The sequence below is a fragment of the Erythrolamprus reginae genome, chromosome 2, assembly GCF_031021105.1.
Source record: "Erythrolamprus reginae isolate rEryReg1 chromosome 2, rEryReg1.hap1, whole genome shotgun sequence".
Lineage (NCBI taxonomy): Eukaryota > Metazoa > Chordata > Lepidosauria > Squamata > Dipsadidae > Erythrolamprus > Erythrolamprus reginae.
The window spans coordinates 276,395,324-276,416,416 of NC_091951.1; the positions used below are offsets into that span (position 1 = coordinate 276,395,324).

The 21,093-nt window shown below is 38.2% G+C and overlaps 1 protein-coding gene across 1 annotated transcript in view; it reads right to left on the bottom strand.

Annotated features, from left to right (window-relative positions):
• The window catches only part of LOC139162398 (guanine nucleotide-binding protein G(q) subunit alpha), a 156,155-nt gene that overhangs the window by 75,309 nt on the left and 59,753 nt on the right, over nucleotides 1–21,093 (bottom strand). Inside the window, exon 2 of the mRNA XM_070742710.1 lies at nucleotides 18,500–18,684. Coding sequence (XP_070598811.1) covers nucleotides 18,500–18,684 — 185 coding nt within the window. The remainder of the gene's footprint in view (nucleotides 1–18,499; nucleotides 18,685–21,093) is intronic.

Genomic DNA, 21,093 nt, shown 5'->3' on the forward strand with positions numbered 1-21,093 from the left:
CCTCATTGATTGGAGCTCTGAAGGATGAAGGAGAGCTCAAGGGACGGGAGGGACGTGGAGGTGGATGAGACTAGGAGGGCACATTGATGGCCGAGAGTTTGGCATCAATGGCCTTAGACAATACAGAAAAAATAGCTTGAAACTCCGGAGGTAGATTAGAGATATCAGCAGGAATGGCAGAAGAGTCCCTGAAGGCCTGAGAGGTTTCTGGCTGGGAGGAATCTTCCGTTATATCTGGTTCCTCTGGACCTAAGCCCCATAGGTTAGGTTGGGGTCTGTTTAGGTTTGGCTCATCCAGAGATAACACAGTGACACCAGAAAGAGGCAGGTTAGGAGCCTCTGGGGGGTCAGGATTGATGTGCACTTGGGCCTGCACTTTTAAACGTTTTGCTGATTTATCATGTATTTTTTGAAGGGCTAGGTCCCTTCTCTTCTCAGCCCTGGTGGACTTGTCCACAGAGTGGGATCCTGAAGAGGAGGAGGAGGAGGCCTGGGGAATACTAGTAATCTCATTGCCTGTAGGCCTAGCCTCTCTGAGACCTTTAGTTGTGCCTCTCTTGGGAAAAGAAGTCATAGTCTGAAATGTTTACAGAAGACAAGACTTGAGCCAAAAATCTTTGGGGGGAGAAGTTCTTTTAAAAAGCTTTCCCAAGAGGAATGGGATCCTGCTCCTAGGCCCAGGAGCTACTGCGACTTAAGGGCAATCTGGACGGGACCAGAGTTTGTGTCCTCAAATGCAGCGTGGCAGGCCTCCCTGAACTTAAATAAAGTAACCAAGGCACACTGGTTGGAGGCGCAGCCGGTGGAGAATTTAGCCTGAGAGACTCAAAGCCCACTCCAGGATCAAGCGGTGGACTAAAAAGCACTAAACGGCTGGCTAAAAGGCCAAACCGAAAGTGCAACTTAAAGGGCGCGAGGACCTTCACGCCCAAATAAACCGCTCCGTTAGATCTAATAAGAGCGATAAACTAAGTCCAGGAGACTAACAAGAGAGCTTGAAGGAGTCTCACACCGCGGGAGGTAATAGCCCTTAGAATAACAAAAGCTTGCCTAACAAAAACCTCCAATCCGAGAGGATTGTGAAGCAATCCAAGCCGGCGGCAGCTGCAAGCTAGCGGCGAGGGAAAAAGCCGCGGAAAGCTGCGCTGCAGACTTCTCCCCTGAGGGAAGCCTAGCCGACGACAGCTGGCGACAATGTAGGCAAGCAGAATGAAGGAAAATATTTCTTACTTATTTTAGAAGAGAAGGAATCGAAGGGAAGGTGTTAGTAGTTGGAACGAGCCTTCACGATACCGCTGGATGCGGGACTGAGCGAATTCTGGGGAAGGGGCGGATCCAGCAGGCTTTTTTAATACTAGGCTCAGTCCCATCGGATTGGACAGGAGCAACCCACGTGACTGCTGGATCCGCTCCTTCAGTACGGAGAATAACATTGTTCTTGTGACCGTGTCACTTAGCAATGGCAATTCCACTTTCAATCGCTATCATTTACCCGGGTCTAACTGTATTTAATTGTACAAATCTATTTCAAATCTTTGTACTGATTAAAGTACTGTGATGGAAGAGTCAAATGCCAAAAGTTTAGATAGAAAAAAAAATATTTTGTGTTTTTTTTAGAATCAGAATCTGCTTGATTCTGTCGTTGCCTCCTAGATGGAGCCAGCAGTAAGGCAGAGACATTATTCTTCCTTTCTTTTTTTTCTGGGGGAAGGAGAGAGGATATTCTATCCTTTTCCGTGAATTATGCTTCTGTGTCAGCACTATCATTCTGCTCATGTGAGAATGAACACAAATGCAAAGAAACAGATTCTTTCTCCTCATGCCAACAATTGCTGAAGGCAATGCCAGAAAGACACTAATTGTACTTTCTGCAAAAGCTGAATGTCTTTTCTCCAGTAAGACAGGGTACTGTCTTGCTTCAGTACAACTTATCCTTTGCTTGCTGGTTAAAGAAGATGATAATCATTGCTGGAAAAGAGACAAATTTATGTAACCCTGATCATCCGTCTCCCTCCCTCCCTCATATACACACAGACGATATTTCTTTGTAATGCATCTAACCTACCCAGTATGGGGTTTTCATAACAATATACAGTGTTCCCTCGATTTTCGTGGGTTCGAACTTTGCAAAAAGTCTATACCACGGTTTTTCAAAAATATTAATTAAAAAATACTTTGCGGGTTTTCCCCCTATACCACGGTTTTTCCCACCCGATGACGTCATATGTCATCGTCAAACTTTTGTCTGCCTTTAATAAATATTTTTTTAATAAACTTTAATAAATAAACATGGTGAGTAATAATCTGAATGGTTGCTAAGGGAATGGAAAATTGCAATTTAAGGGTTTAAAGGGTTAAGGGAAGGCTTGTGATACTGTTCATAGCCAAAAATAGTGTATTTACTTCCACATCTCTACTTCGCGGAAATTCGACTTTCGCGGGTGGTCTCGGAACGCATCCCCTGCGAAAAGCGAGGGAACACTGTACATTTAAAACCAAACCCATATGTTAAATATCGGTAGTCCATGTACCCACCTTAGTAGATGATTTATGCAATAAAAGAGATTGGGAAGGGGAGGGGGGAATGCAACTTTAATAAACTTCCAGGATTTCAGTACTACTGACCACGATATCCTTTGGGGACTGCTAGCAGAGTTGAGTATTGGGAGCAGTTTTACAGTAGTTGTGTCTTGTCCTATAAAGTTAAATTCAAAAAGTGTTGCTGGAGGTTCACTTTTTTCAGCACTCAGATTACTGGTCTTTGCAGTCCCTGCTATCTAATAGTGACATTGCTGGGAGAGATCACTGAGAGTTTTTGGAATGAGATGTATTCAAGAACGCTAATAAGAGGACTGCAGCTTCCTACTCTCTAATCCCATTTGGCATCCTTGAATTTTGGCTGAGCTTGTAAACTGCTTGATGAGTGGGAACAAGATGAAATTACATTCAGACAAAACAGGAGCGCTGTTTGTAAAGAGGAAACTGGACTTTAAAATTGAGGTGAATCCTGTTTGGGATGGGCTTGCACCGACAAAAATAAGTCTAGTTTAGGAGTGTTCTTGTCTCGCAGTCTGGGATGAAATGCTCCCGGTTCACTCATGCCTGGCAGCCGTCGAAAAGCCAGTCGCAAAGGGAGCGCGAAGCTCTGCCCACCCGCTGCCATTTGGGTTCTTTTACCTTCTGCGCATGCACAGAATGCTTTGCATACGTACAAAGGGTAAAAGAAGCCAAATGCGGCGTCCAGGGAGGTAGGCAGAGCCTCATGTTCTCTTCGTGACCGGCTCTCTGACGACTGACAGGCACTGGTGAACCGGGAGCATGTCACCCCTGCTCGATTTGCAGCTGGGTCTAGGGCAGTGTTTCCCAACCTTGGCAACTTGAAGATATTTGGACTTCAACTCCCAGAATTCCCCAGCCAGCAAATGCTGGCTGGGGAATTCTGGGAGTTGAAGTCCAGATATCTTCAAGTTGCCACGGTTGGGAAACACTGGTCTAGGGGCATGTTGTACAACTACAGTTAATATGCAAACTGGAGCCATTCCATGGCTGGCTTGGTGACACCATAGTTATCTGTGCCTTGATTATAATCTGGAATTGCTATTGTAACATGCTTTTTGTGAGGTTACCACTGGAAATATTCTAAAGCTGCAATTGGTATGTATAGTGGTAACTTACCAGTGCAAGACACAGGGATTACCATATATGATGCTTGCACTGAAAGATCAGTACTGGCTTCCAATTGTCTAGTGGGCACAAACGTAGCCTAAATTAGAATGTGCAGGATAATGAGAAAATAGATGACTTAATTGACTGCTCAACTGCTTAATTCCTCTGTGGGAAAATGCTTGTGCTAGTTCTGCACATTCTGTCTTTCGTGTCCTTCAAATTGAACTTGATGGGATCTTCTAAGAAATCCAGGAGCCTTTAAAAATACAGGTAGTCCTTAACCTATGACCACAACTGAGCCCAAAATTTCTGGTGTTAACTGAAACATTTGTTAAGTGAATTTTGCCTTATTTGGTGACATTTCTTGCCACAATTGTTAAGTGAATTATTGCAGTTCATAAGTTAATAACACAGTGATTAAGTGACTTCCCCATTGATCTGTCCAAAAGTTGCAAAAGGTGATCACATGAGCTTGAGACCCAGCAGTGATCATATGTATGAACTAGTTGCCAAGTATTTAAACTTTTATCACATGATCATAGGGATGCTACAAAGGTTGTAAGGTTGTAAACTGGTCATAAGCATTTTTTTCAGTACTGCTGTAATTATTGAACTGTCACTAAATGAACTATTGTAACGCAAAGACTACTTGCAAAAGGAAAACCATTTCAGAAGAAGGAAATGACAAATTATTTTCATATTGTTTCCAAAAGAACTACATGGGCTTGACCACGAAGTCACCAGAAATCAAGCTTAACTGGAAGAACAGTGTGCAGAAGTACTGACCATCTCCAAGCTCATTTGGTTTTCTCGGTTCAAACATAGGCACAGAATGCTGCTCCTACCTGAGCCTGTCTAATACAGGCATGTCAAACCTGAATAACTTGCATGTTAAATTTAGGCTTGACATGTAAAATATCAAGGCCAATGATGTAGATGGGAGGAAATGCATTCTTCAAATGTGTCAGTGGGGACTGGTTTAGGTGTATCCACGTACTGCAATTTTGGGTGGATTTCATATAATAATTCATGATGTGAACAAAATTCAATTCAGTGATGGCTTGCAGGTTAATTAGAGGGTTTGCCTTTGGTTTCTATTTTGAAGATCTCTAATCTGTGCTTCATACCTTTTCAATTTAAAATTCTTTTTGCTCTCTTCTAAGGAATATAACTTAACTAGATAGCATTAAAACAAGTTTAAGATCAAACCTTAATTGTTACCATGATCTATCGCTGTCTCCTAGAAAGTAATCAAATTTATCTGTGTAAGGCTAAAATAGATAGCCTCAGAACATCTATATAATTCAACTGAAACCAGTATCCCAAACTCTTATTGCATGCCCATTATCATCAGGAAATATCAAAATAGCAATATTCAGCCAGAGGTCAGAACACTTTCACATTTCTACCCAAATCTTTAGAAATAATTGGAAGGGATATCTTTAGTCTTTATTTCTGTCGATTTGAAATGATGAGATCAAGCAACACAAATTGGTTTACTTCAGGTTCTGCACTAAGAAAAATAATTGCTCATCCTTACTCCATAGGATAGGACAGGAAAAGCACAGGGCTAAATACAACTTCACATTTGCCAGTTTTATACCTGGTTTTTTTTCACCTTCGTTACTTATAGATGATGGGTAGCAGCAAAGCAACTTGGGTAGGTTCTCCCCTTACAGAACCTCAAGGGAAGCCAAATGAAGATATGAGGAAAGAATTCCCCTAATGAGAGACGGGAGCTACAGCATCTCAAAAACAAAACAAAGAAGTAACTTAAAGTAAATAGATTCCTCCCCATCCTTTCAAGCCAGGCTGAAAATAAATCAGCTTAGTTTTCCCACTCAGTTGACATCATGGGAATACAGAGGACCAGAGCTGCTTTCAAACTGGCACAGAATCCTCATGTGGAAGGATCCTTAGAGAGAAGCAGCACAAGATTGTATCTGGGAAGTAGACAATTAAAATTATTCTCTCCATATTAGGATCCAAGACAATTGCAGCCCTCTGGGTAAGGCGAATGGTGAATTTCAAATGTGAAATGTACTGTTTAAGAGAGGTGTAAGAATTGGACACCTGAGCTTCTGGTGCAAATCACATCAAGACAAGAACAGGTTTTTTTCCTGAATGCCAGCACTCTATTAAGCAAATATTTCTCTCACCACTGTCAAATTACTATTACCATTAGTCTTCTCATTATTCCTATCACCCATCCCCTCCCACTTCTGACTGTAACATGTTGCTTTTATATTTACAATTTATATTAATATTTTTTCCTGATTGCTTATTTGTACCTCATGACAAGCATTAAGTGTTGTACCTGATGATTCTTGACAAATGTATCTTTTCTTTTATGTATACTGAGAGCATATGCTTCCAATCACATTTGGCCAATAAAGAATTCTATTCTATTCTATTCGTTTTCTCTCAGTACTTGTTAGTTGCTATTCCCATTAGGCAGATAATTTTTCCGACATAGAATTTACTAAATATGTGGACATATACCCTTTTTGTGTTCTGTATTTTTTTCCTGTTCATCAATTAAGTCTTTATTGTTACATATCTAACTCTATAAGATCTATGATATGATTACAGGTAGTCCTTGACTTATAACAGTTCATTCAATGAACTGTTACTTTGGCACGGAAAAAAGTGACATGACCATTTTTCACACTTGGCCATTGCAGCAGCATCCCCATGGTCACATGATCAAAATTTGGACACTTAGCAACTGATTTGCATTTATGACAGTTGCAGTGTCGTGGAGTCACGTGATTCCCTTTTGCGACCTTCTGATAAGGAAAATAATGGGGAAGCCAGATTTGCTCAACGTGTTATGTAACTTAACAACTGCAATGATTAATTTAACAACTGTGGTAAGAAAGGTTGTAAAATGAGGCAAAGCTCACTTAACATGTGTCATTTAGAGAAAGAAATTTTTGGCTCAATTGTGATTGTATGCAGAGGACTACCTGTATTTTACAATATGGTCAGACCAATGGTCATATACATACACATGCATATAATCAAACCTCCGAAAAAGGTAAGGTAAATGCTTGAGAAAACATCACACTCTAAGAAATAACTAAGAAGATAAACAAATAAATGTTCCTGTTTAACTCAAGAGTTGATTTTGCTTGGTAGGGTTGTGTGTGTGTGTTTGTGTATACATATAGAAAAACACCCCATAGGCAGATATATAAATTATGAAAGAACAAAATCTGTTTTCTAAACAGCAAGATATTTTTTTTGCTAGTCAGCAAATGTTTTCTAAATGTCTAAATCTATATCTTTTCACTATCTTTTAATGCTGCATTTTGCATTAAAGGGTTGAGAGACCTCCCAGCTTGGCTGTCTGCTCTGACCTAAAAGCTAGTCCAAGCTTGCCAGAAATCTCCTGAAACTGGAGTTTCTTTTGAGGACAAAATCTCTATTGTTTGTAAAAGGGATTTTCTAGCAGTCCTGGTAGGAGCAATTGAGGTGAAAAACAAAAACAAATATTCTCTTTAGGTCATGTACTGTTAATAGGGATATGCGAGTCCTTGGAGAGGGGTGGCAAATGAATGAATGAATGAATGAATGAATTTACTTATTTATTTATTAGATTTGTATGCCGCCCCTCTCCGCAGACTCGGGGCAGCTCACAACAATAATAAAAAACAATGTATCACAAATCTAATATTAAAAAGTCTCTAAAAAACCCTTATTTAAAAAGCAAGACGCACACACAAACATACCATGCATAAATTATATAGGCCAGGGGGAGATGTCTCAGTTCCCCCATGCCTGACAGATGAATGAATGAATGAATAAAGTAAGTAGGTAGGTAGGTAGGTAGGTAAGAAGGAAGGAAGGAAGGAAGGAAGGAAGGAAGGAAGGAAGGAAGGAAGGAAGGAAGGAAGGAAGGAAGGAAGGAATTCAGCAGGTTCTGGAGAACTAGTGATGGAAACTTTGAGTATTCCAAGGACTGGCAAATACCACCTCTGGCTGGCTCCAGAGATTTTGCAATATCCTTACCCCAGGAGTGGGGAAGGAATGGGGATTTTGCAGTATCTTCCCCTGCAGTGAGGTGGGAATGGAAATTTTGCAGTATCCTTTGTTTGCTACGCCCACAGAACCGGTAGGGATTTTTAAAAAAATTATTATATTAAATAAAAGGGAATACAAAACAAGATTATTCATGTTACAGTTATGTTTTAGACAAAGCAGAAGCTACTTTCGGCACACTACTGTCTTACTACTAATTTGTAATCTCATTCAAGAATATGTTTGTGATGAATTATTTTTTCTCAAGTTTATCATCTTCATATTAATGAATTTATGGATTAAATATGAAACTGGAACCGCTGACCTCTTTTCAGTAATATATAAGTCTGAAGAATATGTCATTCAGACATTCAAATAAATTAACCCATAATCTGGAACTGTGCAGAAGTTAGAAGCTGACAGAAACACAAATATTTGGGAGGTCTTGACTGATTATTTCTCTTTTGTCCTTGGACAGCATGACTTTTTTTCATTTAAATCTATTATTTCTCCAACAAATGAACAGTTGCAAAAAATATGAAAAGAGATGAAGAAAGAATAATCTATAAATTCTGAAATACTTTACAACGGCCATCACCAATTAAAAAAGGAGGAGAAAGGTATATTGTACGCTGCTCTTTGATCAGTCTCTAAATTTGATTGATTAAATAAATAAATAAATAAATACAAATACAGTGATACCTCATCTTACAAACGCCTCGTCATACAAACTTTTCGAGATACAAACCCGGGTTTTAAGATTTTTTTGCCTCTTCTTACAAACTATTTTCACCTTACAAACCCACCGCCACCGCTGGGATGACTCGCCTCCGGACTGTCGTTGCCAGCGAAGCACCCGTTTTTGCACTGCTGGGATTCCCCTGAAGCTCCTCTTCATGGGAAACCCCACCTCCGGACTTCCGTTGACAGTGAAGCACTTTTTTTGCGAAGCTGGGATTCCCCTGCTGGGATTCCCCTGCAGAATTGCAAAAACACAGAAGTCCAGAGATGGGGTTTCCTATGGAGGGGAACCTCAAGGGAATCCCAGCAGCGCAAAAACGGGCGCTTTGGCTGGCAAAAGGGGTGAATTTTGGGTTGCACGCATTAATCGCTTTTCCATTCCTATGGGAAACATTGTTTCGTCTTACAAACTTTTCACCTTAAGAATCTTGACCCGGAACCAATTAAGTTTGTAAGACAAGGTATCACTGTAATTTCCTATTGTCCTCTCATTGACTAATATTTGGACAAATTAGTATTTGAACAAATTAATTATTAACATAATTTCATATGAAATTTCGTAACTTCATATGATAAAAGAAACTTTACTAGACATGATTAGTTTACAGAATTAAGCTTATTAATCTTCACATTGAAAATTATCTACTACCCTGTTTCCCCGATAGTAAGACACCCCCGATTGTAAGACGTATCGGGGGTTTCAGGGGGGTTGGCTAATATAAGCCGTACCCCGAAAGTAAGACATATGTCTTACTTTCGGGGAAACACGGGGGTATTGCCGGGGGGGGAGCCCGATGACGTCGCTTCCAAGCTCCCCGCGCGCCCTTCGCCTCGCCGCGGCGCCAAGTACATTGTGTTCACATAACACACTGTGTTGGGGGAGAAGGGAAAAACATTTTTTGCTTTATGTAATTAAATAGAACAACAGCAATGAAAAAACAAAAAAATGGAAAAAAGCAAAATGGCAACAGCAAAATAAATACTAAGGCTTTTTTGTTCATATACATAAGAATTGAAAGTTTTACACCATAGCTTCTATAAAAGATGATTATATTTTATTTTAATTGTTAAAATATCATGCAAATCTTTAAACAAGATACAAGTAACATCAAGCATTCAATTTATTTAGTATTTGACATAATAACTGTAGTTTTGTGCTGCTGAAGCACTTGTTTTTTAGCAATAAGAATGGCACAGAGTGTTTACTTCTACTGTCAACAATCCCCAAAAGAATGACCAAGTTTCTTTTCTCCTATTTAAAATTCTGTTAACTTGCCAACTCATTTCATTCTGTAAGACGGGTGGCCAATAAATAAATAAAATAATGAATGAATGAATAAATTATTATAATATTTTTAATGTAAGATTAAAATTAGCACCTTCATGGCAATGCTGAAATGGAACTAACTGAATAGAACTAGGCTGAAATGGAACTAAATACTGTATAATATTAATGAGATTAAAAACTGACTTCTGGTTTAAGACTATCTCTTGCTTATCTCTAATGGGAACCATTGGTGTGTAATCTCCCAATTTTAAGGAATCATAATTATGTTATGGTGCAGTTAAAGAACTTCAACTAAAGTTAAGTTTGTCTCCTATTTTCCTAGAAAAATAATGCAAGTAATTTTAACATCTAAACATCAATGCAATTTTTCTATGAAGCAGGGGCTGGCAATAAGATGCACATTAAAGGGGTTACTTTCCAAGAGCTATTATACTATGTCAATGGGCATATATTGTATTTTTTAAAAATCCTACACACACACACTCTTTCTTTCTCTTACACACCCACACGCTCTGTGAATAAAAGATAATTTATTTTATGTCATCTGGAACAAACTGATTTAAAGAAACTATTATACAGTAAACATTGTTGTTTTTAACATTATCTACTATCAAATGGACATACCACCAAACACAGTGCTGAATCACATAGTATCTTCAATATACACAGGAGCACAGGAAGCCCAACAGGAAGACAGCAAAGAAGGATGCACTACTAGATTGGACTTAAAACTACAGAAAGGCCAAACGAGGCTACAAAGTTATTTCTGGAAGGCGAAGGGGAAAAAAGCATAGAGATGGCTAAGTTGCTTGCCTGCAGAATTCCTTTTTTAAACATGTCCTTTATTATTATTTAGTATTTATTTAATTAATTGCCAAAAATGGCAATAGATATTGCATCTTGCTGATTGAAATTTGAACAAAATAAGTTGGGGAGGAACTCGATAGCAAAATGCATCTCATAAGAAGAAGAAAAGTTGTTCTCAGTTTCTTAATTTCCTATGTATGTCCCAGGCAACCACCATTTCATACTTGGATATATATTTTTCACTGCCTTCATAACTATGAACAGTTTCTAAAACAGTGGTTCCCAACGTGGGGCTCACGCCCAGCGGTGGGCTACAAGCCGGAACGCTAAATTGCGCTTACCGCCGTGGCTTGTAAGTGCTTACGGGACCAGCGCAATTTTGCTTCTGCACTTGTGGAGGTAGCAAAATCACATATGGAGCCGCAGGTGTGCCAGTGTTTCAGCAGGGTTTTTTTTTTGCTTCCCTGCATGCTGAAACACAGGTACACCTGCGGCTCCCTGCGTGATTTTGCTACCTCCACAGGTGCAGAAGCAAAATTGTGCTGGCCTCGCAAGCACTTATGAGCCGTGGTGGCAAGCAAAATTTAGCATTCCGGCTTGTAGCCCACCACTGCCCACGCCTACAGAGGGGCAACTTGATTTTTAATGGGGGCAATTGGAGCCTTGTTTAAACTAAGTTAATGGCATTCAAGGCTTCCTCTGCATGTGTAGAGTTCATTTTTTGAATAGTAAGAATTATATATCATGGGGCGGGGGCATCAGGATTTTAGAGAAACTTGGGTGGGGCATGGCCAAAAAAAAGTTGGAAACCATTGCTCTAACTCTAACTAAGACAGTTTTATACAATACTTATACAACACTACCTGCACAATTATTGCCCCTCCGCATGATCCACATTAATTTAGGTTTCAGCTCACAAACATTGTTGCTTATAAACTATCTTCTCACATCTATCATTCTTATTTGGTGCCTTTCTTATAATGAATATAATATATAGTACAAAAGTGATCTGTGAAGCCTTTGTGAATCCCAGAGTTTCCTGTCGTATGAGAAATGTATTGGAATAATATATGTTTTTCCAAGGTGATTATCACTGGATTACTTCTGGGAAAATTAACAATAGCATGACATTTTCTCCATTATCTGTCTAATCATGATCTGATGAATACCAAAATCTTTTGCGACAGTTTTCTTGTTCTTTCCAACCTTGCAATTATCAAATACCCTTTTTGGAGGTCTGCCTCAACTTACTCCCTTAGGAAAGTTGATTATCCAACAGTGAATGTTGGATCAACAGAATACACAATGTTTCTTGGAATACTGTTTGTTTAACCAAAAATTCTTTATTAACTTAGGTGAAGTTGTGATCATATCATGAATCACAGTACCGCAGGATTATCAATAGCAACACATGGTTCACTTCCTGTCACTACTATTGCTGAGCATGGCATATTTGTAATATGGAATCAATCTTTTCTTGCTGACAATTTTGGCAAAAAGGAAAATAACAAATATTCATGTCCATAAAGCACACAGAAATAATGAGTAGCACCATGCCATAAATATGTCAGAGATCTTAGTATCTGCATATTTTCAAGTGACTGGTCTTTATTATTATCTCAAAAGTCATCCCTTTTAAGTGAGGTGAGCTATTAAAAAGGTGAGCTATTAATTTATTTCCTTAAGCTGTATATACAAGCATTTCATTTTATCAGAGGATCTATTGCTGAACTAAAAACCAACTTCTCTGAACTGATGATTGTTGAAAGCTTATTTAGTATTCCATCAATTCTTGTTGATGGGACCCTGCATAATTTCTGCTACCATATTTCTTCAAATAGAAAAATAGAAACAATTTCTTCAAATAGTTACATGAATAAAGTTCAAATAAATACGCTTCCCCCCAAAAAGCAGGCTAATAAGACCTTTAGATAAACCATTTTTATAATCTGAACTCAAATTTGATTTGCATTCTGTCATAAATGGAAGATGCATATCTGTCTGTCTATCCACCTATCCATCCAGACATCTAATACATACATAAGCAATGTACAGTGGTACCTCGAGATACGAGTTTAATTCGTTCCGGACCTGGGCTCTTAAGTCGAGCAGCTCTTATCTCGAACGACTTTTCCCCATAGGAATTAATGTAAATAATTTTAATTGGTTCCAGCCCTCAAAAAACTCACAAAGTTAGTCTAAATTATGCAGAAAGACATGTTTTTAATGAAGAAATGTACATGTACATATAAATGAATAATGAAGTTTCTTTCACTTAACTTGTAAACTTTCTTAAACTTTTAAATTTACATATGTTCAACTTCTCTGCCACCCAATCCTGTAGGACAGAGGTCCCCAACCCTTTTTGCACCAGGGACCGGCTTTAAGCGATCAAGAGAGGAATGGGTGAATGAATGGACGGAGGGTGGGAAGGAAGGAAGGAAAGAGGGAAGGGACAGGAACAGAGGAAGAAAGCAAGGAAACTTATGAAAGGGGAGAGTAAGAGAGGAATGAGTGAAGGGAGGGAGGGAGGGAAGAAGGTGGGAAGGAGAAAGAAAAGAAGAAATAGAGGAAGGGAAGGTAAAAGAGAGAAAGAAAAAGAGCAAGAAAGAAAGCTGCAAGCACCCCCCCGAGCCCCCCAGGCCGGCTGCAACCTTTTAAAACACGCGCGCCGCTTCGCAGCTGTCTCCTGAAGCCGAACACGGAAGTTAGCGTTTGGCTTCAGGAGACAGCTCCTTGGCGCTTGTATCTCGAATTTGGGCTTGTAAGTAGAACAAAAATATCTCTCCCCTCCCAGCTCTTATCTCGAGTTGCTCTTAAGTAGAGCAGCTCTTATGTCGGGGTTCCACTGTACTTGTCTCCTAGAAAAGATAGACATGGTCCAAGACAAGGGAAGATCCTAATGTAAAAACCTACCTGTTCTCTATTATTATTTTTCAAACAAAACCATTATTTTAAGCTTCTTTTGAATCTGCTACAATGACGTTTTATAAGCATCGGACAAAATATAAACTGGTCTGTTGAGGTTTTTAAAAAAAAAAAATATAAGCAACAAATCAAGAATAACGTAAAAATGCAGGAACAAAAAAGCAAGAACAAATGCAAAGCAAATGCAAAGAAACCAAATCGAAAAATGTATCTCCTTTCACTTCCACCACTGTCAACGTTACAGCTGTTTCTTATCCACTGAATTAGGCTTCAGTCCTAAACATGTTTCTTTGGAATGAAGTTTCACTAGGCTATGTTATATAATTCTTGGATATTTTTTTAAACAGTGTACAGTATTAGGAGTTCACTGCAATCTGGAATCATTAGGGAATAGAAATAATCAACAACTTTGTTACTTTATAGTGAGGCTGCTTTTGTATATATTCCTGGTACTCTTCCAGCCACGTTCTTTAACCTATCAATCTTAAGTATGCAGCAATCAGGGAGGGCAAAAAGGTTGCATACATAGCTTAAGAAAATGTTGATTTAATCGCTCAACTTTAAAAACCAAAGCTGATGGGGAAAAAACAAATAACATTACTCAGATACATTTTTTAGTAAATGATTTTTAAGTAATTCCAAAATAGCTTTCCTTAGGTTATCAGTGGCACTGGACTTTTATCTCTAGGAAAAGGGTGTCAAGTGTGCAGGCCAAGGGCCAGATCGTCACGTGTTAGCCCTGTCCCCACCAGGTTAAGCAAAAGGGAAAAACCCTGATAGGTCACGTGATGCCACCATAACGCTGTGAGTTTGACATGCTTTTTCTAGGACTCCCAGTATCATATGCAAAAAGTAACTCTAAATTAAAGATTTATGGGGGGAAAACTATAGCAAATACCTTATGAATGTCAATAGAAATGAAGAGGAAACATTTTCTCTCTTTCCTTTTATTTTAAAGATGTATTATACCAATGATATATATAATTGAATGTATACTATTAAATAAAAGATATAGAGAAATGGAAGATATATACAAAAGGTAATAGAGATGAAATAAGATCTGTAAAACTTAAACAAAACATGTGAGAAATATTTTTGAAAACAATAAAGAAATTTAAAAAAGAAAAGAAAACCATGTGCAGTAGAGTCAGAAGTTTAGTTAGCAACTGGCAAATGCAATATTTTTATCTGAAATTCCAATTACATCTTAAGTCAAATGAACTGAGGGTTTATTGTACTTTATGTGTCATTTGCTATGGCCTCTCAGTGGAAAATGGTGCTGTTCTCCATGTTTCCTGAAAGCTGCTCAGTTTCCTGTGTGGCACGAAATGTTGGATTAAATTAGCTCCTCTCCTGATCTGACATGTCTTCTGTTCAAGATCTGGGATGGACAATGGTTCAGAGACCACAGGCCCACAACTCAACTGCCTCACTTTCTGGAGAGCTGCAAAGGCCATCTGTGAAGTAGCGCATGGTTGTAGGTTGTTTTTATTATTGTTATTTTGTTATTGTTGTTTTGTGGTTTTTCAGATGGGATAAGGGTATGCAAGAAGGTTGCCTCAAAGAAGCAACCAATTTTGTTACCAACCTTAAACCCAGAAAGATCTAAAATTGTGCCACTACAATTTGTCAACTAAATGGTTGAATTTTAATGGTGTGGCTTTGTGCGATACATGCAATCTATTACATTTCCGCCCAGTTCTCGGCCATTCACGAGTGCATGTCATTTTTCACACAAACATGTTCCGCTGATAATGAACAGGCCGGAGCATTCCTGATTCAGTTGATATTTTCTAATTGCTGAAAGCATATTTTGCAAAGACATATTTGTTCCTCAGATCATATGCACCTTTGTTTCAAGGCGCTTTACCAATCTCATCAGCCAGCCCGGTAATTTCCGCTATGTGACCAAAGTCAAGAATTGCTTTGTTCATTCAGCGAGATGTTGTACACAAATGACCTCCTATGAAGTGAGAAATGCTATGGTGAATTATCTAAATGAGAGCCAAAAGTAAACCCCCCCCCCAACAGATCTGTCACGCACATGCTTTCATTTCATCCCAGAAGAAACTAATATACGCCAAAAGTATTATTTCGTAATGTTTTGTTTTAGAAAGCAAATGGTACGTTTTCCCTAGTTTCCTCAGATTTCACCATCCAATCACACATGTACCTAATTGTTTTTACAGTGGATATTTCCGAACAAATGAATTGCTAAAAGACATATACTGATCAATTTAAAAAGCAGACATATTTTAAAAGAATCTGTACTGCTAATGAGTATGAAACCCCCTAGAATAAAGTCAGCATGTAACAATACTAATAATAATCACAAAAGTATTTTATTTTATTGAAATTCTTCCAAGTTATACAGTCATCAACTTACACAATTTGACTTAAAAAATAACTGCAGCTTGGGATAAATCAAATGGTTTTGGTTGGATTTTTACTCCCATTCTTTTTTCTTTATTTAGGAATTCTAAGGATGCAAGCATACACATAAGATTGTGACATTTATTACCCTTCCTCGTGGTCAAACCCTATTAGTAAAATCTGGACTTTTCATATGGATTTAAGCAATCAGTACAGTACTACTATTATTATATATACAAACTCTTCCCAGGTCAGGCTATAAAAATTCATGAATTTCATCTATGCTGCCAGTTTATAGTACAATCTACCTAAAATAGCAATAGCATTTAGGCTTATATATTGCCCCATACTGTTTTACAGCACTCTCTGGGTGGTTTATAATAAGCATTATAAAAATGCCTCTTGAACAAAAATATTCTGTTTCTCATCCCCTCCACTCTGATCTGCTTTGTTGCCATTGTTACTTCAAGTTGGTTCCCAGAATATAGTCTCTGATACTGGTTTCCCTTTTGTGATGCCATACATCAGGATTGAGCAAATACATTTTCCTGTTTAAAAATAACAGTTCCCACCAAAATAATTTGTTCAAAGTTGCATCATATGTCAAGGCAAAGGGAATAGGACCGCCTGTGCATTTTCTTTCTCTCTCTCTCTAATCATTTTTTTCACTTCTCCCTTTTAGAGATACTCTTTTCGTTCTTTTCTTCCTCTTAACTGTATCACCCTGCAAATAGCTGGTGCCAGAAGTCTGAAAAAGGCCAAGAGGTTGCAGGGGGGCTTAGCAGTAATATTCTGACAAAAGGAGTTGAAGTGGACAATGTGCCATTTCTGATTTCTTTTTGACCATTGCTACTTTCTGTTCTCCAACCCCATTCCATTTGCAAGAGAAGCAATCCTCCAGCAAATCAGAATTATATTTAATCACAATGGAAAGGTGTCCCACTTTTATCATTTATTAACTTCAATAGTTGACAAGCGATAAGCTTTAATTAGACTCATGGCAAGAGGGGATCAACTTTTCCTTTATCTAAGCCAGGGGTATCAAACTTACATCGTCACATGATGTATTGCAAGTTTCACCCCCTTCACTAAAGTGAGCGTGGGCATGGTCAGCACATGATGCAATTGGCCTGTGGGCCACAAGTTTGACACCGCTGCTCTAATATTTTTCAAAGTTAGCATTCCTCTACTTCCTTCAGAGTCAATTTACAGCTATTCCTCAACCTATGACTACAATTGAGCCTAAAATTTCCATTGCTAAGCAAGACAGTTGTTAAATTAATGTTGTTCCATTTTATGACTTTTCGTGACACAGTTGTTAAGTGAATCACTGCAATTGTTAAATTAGTAACCTGGATGTTCAGTGAATCTGGCTTCCTCATTGACTTTGATTGTCAGAAGGTTACAGAAGGTGGATTACCTGACCCTGGGACACTGCAATCAACATAAATGGTTTGCCAAGGGTCTGAATTTTGATCATATGATCACGGGACTGCTGCAATGGTTGTAAGTGTGAAAAACAGTCATAAGACACTTTTTTTCAGTGCCATTGTAACTTTGAATGCTCACTAAATGAATTGTTGTAAGTTGACGACTAGTTGTCCTTAGTATTTTGAAAGTTGCTGAACAACTAACAGGAAATGCCCAGTATTGTTATTTCTTTTGAAGATAATTACAAGGTCAGGAAAACAAAATTAAAAATAGACACAATTTTCTCAAGCAAAAGTTTAGGAGAGATAAGGCAGAATCAAGACAATATTCTTAATATAATCCATGACCTTGTATCATCAATGAGCAGATTTCATGCTGCCTAAGGGCAAAATTCTTGATGTGCTTCCATGCAGCTTATATTTGTTAAGTTATTTTTTTAGGCTGTGTTCTTTCAAGCACAGATTGGTTGTTTCTAATTTCCTCAATCTTTGGCATACTATGATACCATAAACTGTGAAACTGGCACCACTTCTTGTATCTTTTTATATTAAGTAAACAGTAGACAGTCTCATTTGGGGGAACTATTCTTATGACCTGCAGAAGCCATTCTGGAGAAGAAGACAGCAAAAGACTCATTCAGCTTTCTTCTACTTGCTGGAGATAATGACAATAAATACTTAAAAATTAAGATTTTCTTCCAGACACTGTACTTTATCTATGAAATCCTGCCCTGCTTTATACATCTAGTTTATACAGATCTCCTAATTTTTCACCTAGGTTGTAAAAATATTTGGGTACTACAGTATAGCAATTTTGCATACAAATAGGAGATCATATGATTCAATATGACTCTACAGAAAAAGATCTCTTCACATACAAAGCTAGCAAGCATGTTAGGGTTAGATAAGGAGAGAGAGATAAGGATGATTTTCTCTGTGAAAGGAAGAGCGAATAGTCATGTGACTTCCCATTTAATAGTCCACAATTCTATGCAGACACATCTATTAGTATTATTATTACAGAAAAACTAAGGAAGATAAAACATCAAACAGAGTAGTACTTAATAGCAACTTAGTAACTTTTATCAATATGCCATAAATGTTACTGCATGTACCTTTCTATTACTTTCTACACTAGATAATAGAGTCCTTTTGTTTTCCAGAACTGTGAATTAATACATTCAAAGCCATCTAATACAATAATTAGGAAAAAAATCCGATATATTTAAAATAGATAGCCTACCTTATTATGCTCATAATTATATGGGATTCTGAGTGTATCCATAGCTCTGATCATAGACTGTATTGCTGTAAATATATTTTGATACACGAGCTTTGTGAACCCTCTTTTGTCTTCATCAGAATATCCTGAACCGTGAATGATTCTCATTTGTTTGATAAATGTGCTTTTGCCACTTTCTCCTGTACCTGAAAAACATTTGAAAAGAGATGCATCATTAGATTACAATGGTTGTAGAAAAAGCATCAGCTCTACAGCTTTACTTGCCTATTTTAAGAATTAAGCTAATAAGAGAATATAAACCCTAACAATTAACTTATTCAATTTCACAATACTAGGTTAATGAATTAAATCAAACCTAAAACCTTTTATCACTATAAGCGTTACTTAATCTCTGCCTTGTTGTCATACGAAGAAGAAGTAATTTGCACCTAACAATTAAACATTTTATATACAGTGTAACTCTCATTTTCAAAGTGAGAATATTCTGTCACTAATAATAAAGTAATTAGCTACTTTATCACGGTACCACTAGAACCTTATGTGATAATGAAATACAGAAAAATATCCATATCATCACAAAGTAGTTTTAGATCCCCTCAATCAATTTTAAAAGCATTTTGCTCAAAATTCCCCAACTATGTTTACACTTTAGAATGAGTTTTAACATTTTTGTTAATTTGCATTTGGAAGTATTTATGTGCCCTTGCCCTTTCCTATAAGGGACCCAAGTAAACCATGTTCCTTTCTACAAGAAAATGTTTTACAAACATACAAAATATAGCAAACACTCTATGTGACATAACAGTAGACAGGCAATGCTTCTATTTTTGTGTCACAAGTACATGCAGTAAAAAAATGAAGCTCATATTCATCTCCTGATTACACTCTAAATGTTTAAAGTAAATGTTCCCAAGGAAAACAGTTCTATATATCAGCCTGTCAACCATTAAACTAATTTTTTTTATATCCAGGATGAAAATTAGAAAAACGAGAACATCTAAATTATGACCAGGCAAATAGCAGGAAAAATAAATTTATCTCTACATAAAGAAATGAGTGACTTTTAACTGTTTTACAGTTTCTGTACCGTCAACATTAGAATAGAATAGAATAGAATAGAATAGAATTTTATTGGCCAAGTGTAATTGGACACACAAAGAATTTGCCTTAGTGCACATGCTCTCAGTGTACATAAAAGAAAAGATATATTTGCAAAGAATCATGAGGTACAACACTCAATGATTGTCATAGGGTACAAATAAGCAATCAGGAAACAATATTAATATAAATTGTAAAGATACAAGCAACAAGTTACAGTCATAAGTGGTAGGAGATGGGTGATAGGAACGATGAGAAGATTAATAATAGTGTAGACTTAGTAAATAGCTTGAGTGAGTGTTGAGTAAATTATTTATGATGCGATCGGGAAAAAACCTATTCTTGTGCCTAGTTGTTCTGGTGTGCAGTACTCTATAGCATTGTTTTGAGGGTAGGAGTTGAAGCAGTTTGTGTCCATAATGTGAGGTGTCTTTTTGACTCTTGCAGTATACAGATCCTCAATGGAAAGCAGATTGGTAGCAATTGTTTTGATACGATATGGTACTCTAGTCCTTGAAGTTCCACATACCTGGCCACTGATACTATAGAACAATGATGGCGAACCTTTTTTCCCTCGGGTGCCGAAAGTGTGCGCCCATGCACTATCGCATATGTATGCGGGCCCACATCTATCAATGCCCCTACACCCCACGTATGTGTGCATGACCCTCCTACTGCCCTGCCCCTGTGCAGAACACACCCTGCTCCCATTTCCTGACTTCCAGTGTGTGCAGTAGGCCTGTTTTTCACCCTCCCCAAGCACCAAAGGCTTTCTTCCTCTCCCTGGAGGTCCTCCGGAGGCCAAAAACCCTTCCCAGAGCCTCAGCACAAGCCAAAAATCAGCTGGAGCTACACTAGGGCAGTGGCTTGCATGTCGGCAGATATGGCTCCGCATGCCACTTGTGGCACCCATGTCATAGATTCACCATCACGGCTATAGAACATGATACTTAATGTTATTTTTCAAGATCTCCTAAACTGTCTAGTAAGAAATTATTAGCCACCTTGTTTGCAATTCAGCCAAGATGGGCCATTTATATCGCTTGTAGTAGGCAATGCTAGCTGTTGATAGACTACAACCAGCCTTTTCCCTTACAGTGTAGGATGCTTGAACGGAAAGAAGAAAGCTGGATTGTATTTGAATTTTATTTAATTTCAAATACATTTATGATTTACAAAGGAATACAACATAAAAGACAGAAACTTTGTTGTGATGGTGTAAAATAGGCGTTGATTGCTTACCTGAACGCCTCTTCTCGTACGGTGAGCGGGTACAGCAGTCACATGGGTTGCTCATGTCCAATCCGGTGGAACTGAGCCTAGTGTTAAAAAAGCTTGCCGGATCCGCCCCTTCCCCAGAATTCGCGAATCCATAGACTGGGCTCAGCTGTGAAGCTCTGTAGTGTTCAACTCTTATTGTTAGAGGAAGAAAGGTTATAGGAAGATAAAGAAGACACATACAAGGGCGGGAAGTGACTGCTGTACCCGCTCACCGT